At 47.6% G+C, this 13,205-nt stretch overlaps 1 protein-coding gene and 1 long non-coding RNA gene across 4 annotated transcripts in view; one reads left to right on the forward strand and one right to left on the reverse strand.

The window, feature by feature from the left end:
- Nucleotides 1-522: 522 nt before the first annotated feature.
- Nucleotides 523-5,325, reverse strand: LOC112550434. Its single transcript, XR_003094290.1, has 3 exons — nt 4,871-5,325; nt 1,673-1,807; nt 523-649 (listed from the first exon to the last, which is right to left on the reverse strand). It is a non-coding gene; the product is annotated as an uncharacterized LOC112550434 (long non-coding RNA).
- LOC102387013 (cytosolic phospholipase A2 delta-like) overlaps nt 3,407-13,205 on the forward strand; it is a 47,018-nt gene continuing 37,219 nt past the window's right edge. For all 3 annotated transcript variants that reach the window (XM_025205301.1, XM_025205302.1, XM_025205303.1), the window contains exon 1: nt 3,407-3,518. In XM_025205301.1, coding sequence (XP_025061086.1) covers nt 3,414-3,518 — 105 coding nt within the window. In that variant the 5' untranslated portion in view covers nt 3,407-3,413. The remainder of the gene's footprint in view (nt 3,519-13,205) is intronic.

Here is a 13,205-nt window from a genome sequence, read left to right on the forward strand (position 1 = left end):
CCCCTGGGGAGGGGATCAGGGGGACATTTCAAGGCAAAGGTGAGAAAGGAAGATGGGAATGGAAGGAGGAATTTGGCCAGTGGAATAGGAAGCTTGATTGGTAAAAGGGAAACATGGGGAGCTACGAGGGGCATTTAGGAGAGAGTGAAAGGACATGGTGTGGGGGTGGGGGGCAGGGAAGATGTTTAAAGGGACACTTAGGATAAACAGATGTTCCTTGTCATTTAAGGGGTAAGTGTCTTCCATGGCTTTTTTTTTGTGGGTGGGAAGGGGATGGAGCTCTATCCTACAGTGCAATATGGGGAGTTTTGGATGGGTGCTACCACTAGCACCTTCCAACAGCCAGGAACTTAATCTAGTAATAGTCTTCAAAAACATGAAGCACTTGTGCATTCATATCTCATCCCTTGCTGATAGCACTCTGTCCGCTAACCATAAGCTGAGCCTTGTAGCTCACAGGGACTGTATACAATGTCTGGAGGCATTCTCTGCTTACACACACTATGGAGGAGTTTTCTGGATCTGGCAAGATCATGCGTAGTTCAGCTAAACTGCATCTCAGCTGCAGGACATCATCTTGTGACACCTGACATGGAGTGTGCAACTTTTTATTGTAAATATTTAAATTCTCCTTTTGGTTTCTGTCTCACTGTGTGAAAGAATGACACAAAAAAGATCATCAGTCATCATTTTGATAGAATTTACTAACACTATACTTAAATCTCTAGGAGGTAAAAGTATTAAATTAAAAAAACCACACTCTTTGATCCTTGGTCTTTAGCACATTTTACTTTATTACTGTTAGTCATGTGCATTACAGCTGTACCTTTGACCCTGTCAAACGGGACTCCATCATGCTAGGTATTATACCAGCAAAATGCCTGGCTCCAAAGAGCTCACAGTCTAAATAGACAAGACATAAGATACAATAATAAAAGGCAGAATGGAAAAGGTGATGGCAAGAAGCACATTCAGTGTTTTTTTTCTTGAGGGAGCATGGAGAAGATAAACTAAAAAGAAACAAAAGGGGGGTGGGGAATAAGAGTAGCAGAGGGAAGGCTGAGTGGGGAGTTGGAGGTACAACCAAATAGAAAGCCTGTTGAAACTGCAAAGAATGGGTTTGACCCAGCTAGTTGCAAGTCAGATTTCTAATATCTAATTTATTATGATGGGACCTAGGTATAGCAACCAAATGAAAAAAAAAAAAAAAGTGGTCCTTATAGACTAATTTAGAGAGATGTAAGCTTCTGTCAGCAATGTTTTGCTTTGTCAGATGCTATAAAAGCTATAGTCTCAAAGCTATAGTTACAGCCCCTTGTGCTATGCAACGAGGTGTGGACAAACAATATGTTTGGTACAGAGTAAATGAACTACTTCATAATAAAAAGTGCACCAAATGTACAATACAGAGCTTTACACCAGGATAAGTCACTTCATTCTATGGAAAAGGTACCCCTCAGAAAGTGGGGCATTACACCAATATACCAGTTGTGTGTCTGCTCCCCTAGTCAGTTCAATCTCAGGGTACCCTTTTGCTCTGTGTAAACTGGCTTCCAAACTGCCTCATCTCCAGGTACTTTAATAGCATGCACAACTGGTAGCCAAGCTGCAGCTGAACTGCCCAGCCCCAGTTCCTGAGCTGGGTGGTCACTGGTCAGGCAGCAGTGCTTACCATGTTCTCTTAGCCATGGATGTGAAGGGCTTGATCATGACTTCACTCCTTTTTCAAAATCCTAGATGCACTCTTGCTGGCAGTCAGTTTGGGAAAGCTGTTTATGTGTCTGCTCCTTCCCATGTAGTAAATGTACTGTGGAGTAAAATCTGGGATAAATTACTCCATAGTGTCATAACCCAAAGGTATGATTTTGTGTGTGCTTCAGCACTAGAATTATACCCACTAAATTGCAGCTTCGTTGCACGGTGGAGTTTTCTGCTGCAGAGGAGAACCCCGGTGCAAGGGAGAATTTCCCACCAATTTGTAGCTTAATTTGCAGGGTGCATTGCTCAAGTTGCAAGAGAAATGCACGGTGCAAAGGAGTTCCCGCCACCCGCATGCAGATTTGCTCCCCGCTATTGGCTAGTTCTAAATTATTCCCACGTGGCGGCTAATGATTTGCCTGCTAGTCAGAGGAGTTTGGCAACCTGATCCATCGCCCACCTCTTTCCGTCTTCGAGCGATAATTTTTATAAGACGTATCTACGAAGTTTCTATTTCGGTGGCGTGCTTGTCCAGGGCATCCGGAGCTTTGTTTCCGTGGAGCCTAGCAAACTCCATGTGGTCGGTCGTGTTGTTTTGTCTGTAACCGCAACTCAAGCAAGTTTTCCAGCCTGCACCGCAACCATCTTCGGTGTAAGTAAACAATCTTTAAATCTACCATTACGAGTCCGTGCCTAATTCTAGCGTGTCGCGCGTTCTCTCCGACCCCGCGTGCCCGGGCTGCTGGCCACAGCCCGCGCGGAGCACAAAAAAGGGCCCGGCTCGCGCCCGGCCCGCACACATAGTAATCATGTCACATCTGTACCCTAATTCATATTTCAAGTACTCAGGAGCTGTGAGTTGAGTCTTGTCACAGTGGGCAAATACACCATCACCATCAACCTCCCTCCCATTCATAAGCTGTCCTAGATACCGCACCGTCAACCTATTACCAGAAATTATCTCTAAGGTCTGATTTTTATAGTGGTCAAAAAGGTGGAGGGGTCCATAACATGGAGAGGAATATTGAGTAGCCTGAGTGCTGAGCTAGACAGGCAGAGAAACTTGCCATAGGAGGCATTTATAAAGAATCCATAAGGTAGATTAGGAATTTTACTGGCTGGGAATTTTTTAGGGCATAAAGCAAAGGCACCAGCCTGCCTTAACTCCACCCTGAGCACAGGAAGGAGCAGACTGTTCCTTGAATGCCACAGAAGTACTGCATTGTTCTTAAGCTGGTACAGACTATCTCCAAAACTTTAAACACCAAAGCTCGCAGCATCTCAGAAGATTTTCAATCACCTAACAGAAGCTGTGATATTTAGTAGATGTCATGTGGTGCTGAGCTTGTATCCTCCCGGTAAGTAGACATGCCTTTTGGCTATAAACCTCTGCAAGTTCAGTAGAGAGTGGCGCTGTTGGGATTCACCCTGATGAATATGGAAATGGTCACCTGCCATCTGAGAGGCTCAGTGTTTGATGCTGGTGTTTGTCTTCTTCCCTCAGACAGGTAGGGAAGAAGCAAAGGCACCAGCCTGCCTTAACTCAACCACATCAGATTGAGGTTCTTATGGGTGGGCATTTTTGGATAAGAGATGCATTGAAGGAATATGCTTTTTGAAATGCAGGAGCTAGAGAGGGTGGAGCTCAGAGTCTGCGTGAATTAAACCTGTCATGCAGCACCACAGTATTTAACAGTGAGTGACGAGCTGTGGGCATGCCTGTTGGCCAGCACACCATAGCTCTTGCTGATCAAGTGTCACCTGGAATCGGGCCATCTTTCCCATCTATCCTGCCAATCACAGAGACTGCAATGGTTAAGGTATGAAAACTAATAAAGTTTTCCTGTGTTTAAAATTTGACAGAGACCTGACTATTCAGGAATTATATAGCAAGTCTCAAAAAATGCACTCTGGGTCCTCTGAGATGTGCTGCTAATAGGAGATCACGAGAACTGAATCTTGTGTTTGTTTCATGGAGTGCTCTAAGGAAGCATTTAGCCAGCTAGCAGTGGGAAGCAGCAGGATGACCCTGATGTTTTTCAGTCTTTGAGGGTGTGTATTTTTCCAATAATAATCACTTTCAGTTTTTTTCAAGAAAAATGATTAATGTTGTTAGAGACAATTCAGTTAGGGTGTTTAAGTGGATTAAGCTCTGCTGTCAGCTACACCGGTCTATATCTCAGTAAATTCCATTGGCTTCAGTGGACTTAATGATGTAACGCATGCATCTGTCAAACGATAGGTGGGTGGAATTCTACTGCAGTTATAAAGATTCCTGTACGTAGATTTGTGCAAGAGGCTTTCCATCTGTGAAGTGATTTGAGACCGCTCAGTCTAAAAGACTCTTTAGAAATATAAGATACTATTAGAAGCTATTCTTACTGTTTATTATAGGCAGAAGGCAAGATAGAGATGTACCTTCTTCAGACTAACACAGCTAGCTTTGTTTATTATAGCTTACACTACCATTAATTCTAGTGTGTAATCATATACTTCACTCATCTATGCATTCAATGCAAAGATTAAAATTGTGTTTTCAGAGCTGTTCCTATCTGCAAACATAAGAAGCAGTTGAGAAAAAGTGTGCAGCTGGGCTAAAGAAAATTAACCAGTGATGCATTATTATGATAGAGAGAATGTGGCAGCTATTTCATTAATTAATAAGACTCTTAGCTATTAAGTTGGTAATAACAGTATAAATGGATGGTTAGATAGCAACTTTTCCCAGGTAGGGAACACTCTTCTAGAGCTGTAGTCAGACAAAACAGCCAGAAACAGATCTAAATTAAGAACCAGGATCTGTGGTGTTCCTTCCTTTAATAAACTACTGAAGCCAGGTTTCCTGAGTGATTGGGATGACAAATTCGGTTGTGGACCAGCAGATGCTTAATCTCCGAGGCTATTCTGGAGAAAAAGATTGTTCACACTGAAAGTAAGTGATCCAATCTCGTATCCTACTCTTAGGAAATGGTATGTTTGGACTCTCTTTTACCAGGGCAAGTTATGACTTGCCTGACTTAGAATAACTAACTGGTGCCTAAGTGTGTGATCCATTGATCATTTACATTGTAAGATGTAAGATAAGATATATATTTTTAAATGTAAACTGCATGGACAGTCCTTGTAGCAGAGACTAGAATCTGGATTCCATCCTCTTACCTGAATATCTTACCTATACTCCAGCTCCAGAGGGATTCTCCATCTTACTTGTCCTCTCCTTCTGGCTCCTGTGACTTCTGCATTTTTGGCTGCATGGTGACACAGTTTCTACAGGAAAGGCAGAAGAATCCCTGTCACCCAGAATAGCCTAAAGCCTCATGGTTTAGGGCACTCTCCTGGAAATAGAAGACGTGGGTTTGAGCACCCTCAGGCTGAAGAAGCAAACCCATATCTCCCACTTCCTGAGAGACATCTCTATCTAGTAGGTTAATAAATAAAAGGTAGGGTGATAATAGCACCACCACCTCCTGCTCCCTTTTCAGCTGTGTATTAAAATTAAGGAATTACAACTACATTTTTGAGGAACTTGATTGTAGTGGTGTGCTATGAGCATGGTTGCCACACCAGCCCTTTCACAGGAGTTAGGTGGAAAAATACCTATGTAGGTTTGATGTCCGATTGGGTTGAGGGAGGAAATAAGCATGAAGATGCTCAGTTCTGAGCATGTGCAGAAATAGGACTCTCTTAATTTCTCAGAAAATGTTCAAAATAAACAAGGCGGCAAGTACTGAATGCAAGTACTGTGAAGGCTAGGCAATAACAGATTTTTTTTTTTTTAATCAAAGTTTTGACCTTGGGCCTCTCACTGTACTTGTGCCAGAACAGCCATAAATTACCTTGTTTTCATCAGATCTTTTGTGAGAGAGGAGCTCAGCAAGGAGCAGGAAAGATAACCTTACATACAAAGGAGAAAGGGAAATGCATGAACAGAACTAAAATATATCCTTTCATGGGAAGAAAAAAATTCTGCCCCAAGATAAACTGGGCCAGTTTTGAAAATTTGTTACCTTGGGTTATTATCTAGTGGAGAAAAGGATAATGCAGAATATTTTAGGATTTTACAGCCACATCTGGGATGATATGAATACTTTGTGAATGGTTTGAAAGTTAAGGGTAAGTTAGAAAATGACTGAATGGTCAAGAGCTTAGTTTTTTATTGAACTGGCTGCAATTCCTCTGAAGGTGCACATTGTTCTGAAATGTACAAGTTGCAAGATTAATCATTAATAAAATCCAGTTAATAAAATAATCCTTAGTGGTGCAAAAAGAGAAGACAGTGAATTAAGATGCCACCATTCACAAGAAATCAGGGGATGTTTTAAACAAATATGAGTTTAAAACAAATGTAAAACTCATGTAAGCACTATGATTCTGATTTCAAGTTGCTTATTTCCAACCTTTGATCAGGATAAAGCAAAATAACAGTTGCATAATCTTACATGCGGAACAAATATGGACAGCTAACAGGAGAACAAACTGTGCTTTGTTAATAAAAAATTAGTTTGGTTTGTTCCCCAACTAAAGATTTACAAATCTAGGGCAAGCTGTGAATATCTAATCCTTATATGCCACCTCCATTTTACCTTCCTTGATAAATCAACAGGAATGCTGCATGCTGTATGGCATGGGTTGTCAACCGGGGGTATGCATACCTCTTGGGGTACTTTGGAAGGCCCCATGGGGTATGTGGCAGTTTGTTGGAGAAGCCGCTGGCACTTCCGGTTTCGCTCATCAACCGGCTGCTGAGGGACCCCCCGCCCCCGCCCCCCAGCTTGTTGACTGGCCATCAGGGGACTCCCCGCTTCTGGACTGGCCGAAAGGGGTACACTGACCAAAAAAGGTTGAAAACCCCTGCTGTATGATATAAAATCTAACCCTTGCTCCTAGGTGAGGCTCCCTGTTTAATCATAGTGGGTGTGTCTACACATGAATTTAAGTGTCCTTAAATTTAATGCATATTAAGCTAATGCTCATTAAGCAGTTTTTGGCAGATGTCTATATGTGCTGGGCATTTATACACATGTTTGTGTCACAATGCCAGGTGCTTTTAAAAGCTCCTGGTGCTATGGCATATGCATTTGTATAAAAGGCAAAATGCGCGTCAGTGCTGAGAAAATGGTGGCAGCATGCTTTTGAACTAAAATGCATTGAAGGTATTTTAGTTCAAAAGTGCACCGCTGACATTTTCACAGTGCTGATGAAAGTTTCACCATTTATACAAATATGTGTAACCCGGGTACACCCAAGGGTGTGCCCTATTCTCAGTTGAATGGGATGGGTAGGCAGGAGGGGGTGCTGTGAGACGGATGCCAGAATTTCGAGCAGATCCCTCTTTCCTCTATAGAGTTAGCCCAAGCCCAAAGTTCTTAACTATATACAATTTATTAAGTTATAACATACATAAACATGAAACTAAATATCATATACATATATTTACACAGTGAACACTAACCAGTAACCAAGGTCAAACCCTAAATAACACTATTTACAACATCAAAATACAACATTTCAATTACAAAATATAAGGTGCAAACATGAACAATCTTAATAACATCTATTGCCTTAATATAGTCCCTGACCCATGGCAAGAGATAGTCCTTCTTCCAGTGGGGTCCCTTGGGTGTCCAGGAAACACCAGGGGCCCCTCCCCTTAGGGCCTTGACTAGGCGGGGGGGCTGCTCACTTAGCCCCTTCTCTGGGTTTGCCCACCCCAAATATCTTTCCCCTGTGGGATCCAAGGGCCCAGTGACTCGCTCCCTCATGCAGCTCAATGGGTCTTCTCTGCTGGAGCGCCTCTCCAGGCCTCTCCTATGCCACTGGGCTCCTTTCTACCCTATACCCCGCTCTAGGCACCAAGGGCTCAGCTCCTCTTAGCTGCTGCACCACTGCTGCTGGCTCGGCCCTGAGGGCTCTCTTAGCACAGGTCAGGCCCTACGGGCTCCAGCCATCCATCCTCATGCTGGGTGGCTAACCCAAGCAGCCTCCGTTGCTCCTTGGCTCCCAAGGCTCGGGCCCGTGCACCGCCCTGTGCACCATGGGACATGGCTGCTTGCTGGGAGCTGGGGCCTGAGCCGCCTCACTGCAGCCCCAAGGCCTTTCCCCCACGTGATGCCCCGCGCACTGTGTGGCCTGCTGGCCCTGCCAGGTTGAGGCTTGAGCTGCAGCTTGCGGCTACCAAAGCCTGGGCTCTGTGGACTGAACCATGTATTGTGATGGGCCCGCGCAGTCTCACATCTCTCCCAGGGCCAGGTCTCTGTGCACCCTCCCTGTGCACTGTGCCAGGCAGTCTCGCACCGCTCCCAAAGCTGTTCCTCCAGTGGCAGCTTCAGGAGCCTTGGGCCTATTGCCCGCTGGGGGAGAGCTCCCCAGCTTTTCTTGGCTCCGCTCTTCTTGAGTCCCTCGCTGCATCTGCCCCTCCTGCTGGGCACACAGCTCCTTTCCTACGCTCCAGGGCTCCGCCCCTGAAGTCTTCCGGACCTGACAGTCTTCAATCAGGTCCGGGGGAGCTCTTCTCCCCCTCCCCTCAGGAAAGAGGCGTGACTTTATTTCTCCTGCTGCCTCCTGATTGGTGGATAGGCTCCACCAATCGAAACAGCAGGACCTCAAGCCTGGGACTCAACCCAGCTCTGAAAGGTGAGCCTGCTACATATGTGATGCAGCGCCCGGTGCGTCAGCTTGCATGCAGAGCAGACTCCATTAACTGCTGAATTTTGGAGCAGACAAATATATGTGTATAAATGACCGCTGTGACTTGGGACTAACTTTAGTCCCGTCACTCCAGCCCTGCCATGTCCCCCCGTGGCCACTGGGGGAAACTCCAGCCTTTGGACCAGGGGTGGGCAATTATTTTGGGCTGAGGGCCGCCTGCTGAGTTTTGGCAAGCCATGGAGAGCCGCATGACAGGCAGCCAGGGGCAGATAAATATTAATTTTCTAAAATCTTTAGGGGCCCCACGGGCTGGATAGAATGGCCTTGGGGGGCGGCACCCAGCCCACAGGCCACATTTTGCTCACCCCTGCTCAGGACACATGGCTGTCAGCACTTGGCAGCTATCTTAAAAGCACACCCTCCACACTGTGACCTCTGTCAGAACAGCAACGTGGCAGAGACAGAGGCAGCATCTGCCTGCTCTGCTCCTGCCGCAGCTGTGTTTCCCAGCCCTGGCTTCCCCAGCCCCTGGGACAGGGTCCTCCATGCTTCAGGGCTGTCACACCTGTCCTGTTTGCCTGCTGCTGTTCCACGTGCCTGGCACTTGGCCACCTTGCACTGCCTGACTCCCCCACCCACTCTGACCACTTGTTGGATGACTGGTACATGGCCTTCTGGGGCCCCTGCTGCCGCACAGCTGGTGCCACCAGCCGTGGTGACGACAGGCTCCAGGATGCCACTTCTGGGACCACCATTGCCCTCCTGTCCCACCAGCCGTCCACCCCCTCTGGGACCGCTGTGCAAGCTGGAACTGGTGGCAGCACATGCTGCAGGAATGGGATGACAAGCACTGGGTTGACATGTTCTGGATGACCCAGGCCACCTTTTGAAGACCTGCTGCACCAGCTCTGCCCCTACCTGGAGTGCCAGGACATGGAGAAGCACCCAGCTGTCCCCACTGACACCTGCATGCCCTGCCTCCCACACACCCCCTACCCCCCAGCACCATTCCAATATATGCATGTTTCTCATGAAAACCTTTTGTTCCCCTCACAACCCCCACCTCCCTCTCAACCAAAAGAGCTCCCTCTCCCGTCCCTCCCCAAAACACAGAGCTCATCCACCACCCTCCTCACCCACCAACAATAAAATCCCCAGTGTCCAGGCATCCCAGTGCTTTAAAAAAAAAAGCCCCAAACTCACCAGCTGCTGCAGCAACCATCGGGGCTCCTGGGAGCTCATGGCTGAACGCCCCCATGCAGCGTGGGGCAGTGGGTGGCAGTGGGGATGGGGCCTCCCTGCCTGGCAGGGGCTTTAAAAAAAAACCTGCTGGGATGCTGAAGTCAGGTGGGGCAGCCATTGATGGGGCTGGGATAGTGGACGGGGAATGGGAGCTTGTGGCAGAGCCCCAGACACAGCACAGGGCAGTGGGGGGCAGCAGGGATTTTCCCCCCTCTTCCCCCCCAGCCTGGCAGGATCTGGTGAGTGCAGGGCTTTTCTTTCTTCTTTTTTTTAAAGAGCCAGGATGCTGAGGCCAGGTGGGGCAGCCATGGGGGTGGGGGCTGGCAAAGCAGGCAGGGGATGGGGCTTGTTCAATTCAGAGATTTGGCGGAGGCCGAATTGATTTGGGATAGTCATTTGACTCACTGAATTGAATCACTGTCCCCCTGCATTGGCTGAATCCAAATCTGAAGCAAATACTAGTCGTTTCGCACAAGCCTACCTGCCAGAGTCCTCCCCAGAGAGGAGCTGTTGGCTGGCAGTGACGTTGCTGGCCTCTTCTCATGGCACAGTGTGGGGCTGGGCTGAGGGCAAGGCAGCTGCTGGGCAGTGCTCTGCAAGGTGCCAGTGGATGCAGCAGTCATGGAGGTGAGTGGGGTGGGGTGCTGAAGGCATGAGGTCTCCTCCTCTGATGATGCATCACCAGAGGCATCAGGGCAGGGTGTGGGCAAGGGAAGGCTGCCCCTGCTGGTGGCACTCACAGGGGTGTGGCCTGGGTCCTAGGGTGCCAAAATGCAGGTCAGCTCCTGAATGAAGGGCAGGGTCTTTTGGGCATGACCAGACTGAAGATTGAACTCGGTCATGGCCACCCACTGTGCCTGTAAGACTTTGGCCTTCATGCAGCACTGCTACACTGTCTGGGAGTGGCCTTGTGCACAAATCCCATGAGATACGGTCTCATATATGTGGACATTTGAACACCTGCCCTGCGTGAACTGCCTCTGGATGCCAGCCCCACCCCAGAGTGCCATGAGGTCATGTACCACCTCCTGGGTCCAGTTGGGGGCCTGGTGCTCGGGATGGGTGTGGGCACATGGGCGGAGCTGGGGCTCAACAGGGGTGATGAGTTGGACGTGCTCCCAGTGCCAGCTCTTTGGGCCCCCATGCAGCTGTCCCTGTGGTGCTAGCCCTGGGCAGCTGCCAGCAGCACCTAGGACAGGGGCACAGGCTGCATGGCAGAGGTGCTTCACCATAGTGCCTGCAAAGAGAGAGCTGGGGTTGAGCAGCAGCAGTGAGCAGGAGCTGGCCCTGCTGCCATAGAGAGCAGGGCCAGCAGCCCTGGGGGAATCTCAGGACTGGGCAGGGTGTGCAGCAATCCGCAGTCCTTTGCAAGACTCACCTGTGGCCAAGGAGCAGCTCTGGCTAGGGTACAGGACAGGCAGAGGCTGCCTGCATCCTGTCCAGGGGGGCACATGGAGCCTGGTGGGCTCCTGCAAACAGCCGGCTTCTTCAGGCTCCCTATGCTGTGTGCCCCAAGGCACAAAATGGCTGGAGGCTTTTATACCCTGCAGCTAGGGGTGCCAGAGAGCAGCCCAGCCCTGGAGGAGAGGCGGCCAGCCAGGATTCCTGGGTCTGGGCTCTAGCCGGACCCCTAGTAGCTGGGCAGACCCAGCACTAAAGTCCCGGCATTAATGTGCATTAACACATCTACACGTGCATAAATGTGTATTAACTAGTCATACCTTCATTTGGTACCTGCTTTTACAGGTATCAAATCAAAGCATTATTAGCTTAATTCACCATTTTTAAAGCACATTAAAGGTGCGCACCTGTGGATGCTTACCCTTAATGCACCTTAAATCAGGCTAATGTGCATTCAATATGCATGTGTAGATGTGCCCAGTGCTGCTGAAGCTTTGATGAGGCTATTCCATCTCCTAGTAGAGCAGTATGGGAGTGTGATACATGAATAACTGGATGTGAGACCTATTTAGAGCTAGGAGCCTTTTACTGCTCCACTAGGAGAATGAATATCCCAGGATCCTACTCCCTAGGATCTCTCAAATTCCTGGAAATTTTTCCAAGCAGGTTAGACAAGCACTTGGCTAACATGGTTTAGTTAGGGATGATCCTCCCTTGAGCAGGGAGCTGGATTAGATGACCTCATGAGATCCCTTCCAGTCCTACTTTCCCATGTTCCTATATATAAGGCAGGGAGGCCTTTCTAAAACAGGTAGCTCCAATCTCTGTACATATTTGTAGATACCACCTGGTGTTCAGCTGTATTAAGGGCAGATCACAGATCACAAAGAATCATCAAGGCTATGTTGTTCTTATAAAATCATCAACCTCTTCTTGAAAATTTCCAGTGAAGGAGATTCCACAACTTCCCCGGGCTTTCGCTGCCTCACTATTTTAACAGTAGGACAGTTTTTCCTGATATCTTATCTAAATCTACTTTTCTCCATTTTGAATCCATTGCTTCATATCCCACCATCTGCAGCAGAGAGAATGGTTTTTCTCTCTCTTCTTTATGGTAGCCCTTCAAGTATTTGAAAATTATTATCAAGTCTCCCCACTTAATCAACTTTTCTGTGAGATAAACATGCATGAACCTTTCCTCCAAAGGCTTACCTTCCAACCCCTTTAATAATTTTTGTCATCCATCACTGCATCCTCTCTCACTTCTCCACATCCTTTTTAAAATATGGAGCCCAGAACTGTTCACAGTACTCTAGATGAGGTCTAACCAGTCATGTGCAGAATGGCTCTATCACCTCTTGTGTTTTATACTTGCTTGTGTTGATGCAGATCAAAATATCATTTTCTAGGGGGATTTTTGCAGTTGCATCACATTACTGACTCATGTTAGGTATGTGAGCCAACAAGCCCCCAAGATACTTCTCAGCAATGCTGCCACCCAGCCCGTTAGCTCTTGTTCTGTATTTGTGCTTTTGATTTATTCTTCCACAGGTGCAGCACATTGCATTTGTCTGTTTTGAACTTCATCCTGTAGTATTTTGTCATAACCCAATGATTTTTAGTGCCTTGGCACATTGGAATTTTGCCGCCACATGGAACTTTCTTTGCACGGTGGATTTCTCAGCTGCAGAGAGAAAACCCCGGTGCAAAGAGTTCCTGCCACATGCATGCAAATTAGTGTCCCACTATTGGTCAGTTCTAAATTATTCCTACGTGGCGGCTAGCAATTGGCTCGCTAGCCGTATAAAAGGTTAGAGCAGTTTCTGCCCAAGTTGGAGTACTCCACAACCATCTGGTGGGGAACTCTGAGCGCGCTGTGGAGCCTAGCAAACTCCACGTGTGTCTTGGAGGACATAGGGGCCTGATCAGCTCTTAGCCACTCCCCGTCATAGTGGAAAATTTGACGTACCCCCGTGTGAAGCGCTCGTGGAGTCGTGCATCGACGACTCATCTCAGTTTGGTTCAGTTCGGAAGAGATCTCACTTGTGTTTGTCTGTGTGCAACTGCAACTCAAGCAAGTTTCCTTCCTGCACTGTGACCATCGGCAATGTAAGTAAAGCTTTCTTTGTAAAACCAATATGCCTCCGTGCCTAACTCTACTCCGTCGTGGAAAAACCCCACCTGACGGTCCAGGCTACTGGCCAAAGCCCTAGACC

Source organism: Alligator sinensis, unplaced genomic scaffold (genome assembly GCF_000455745.1).
Source record: "Alligator sinensis unplaced genomic scaffold, ASM45574v1 scaffold108_1, whole genome shotgun sequence".
Classification (NCBI taxonomy): Eukaryota; Metazoa; Chordata; order Crocodylia; family Alligatoridae; genus Alligator; species Alligator sinensis.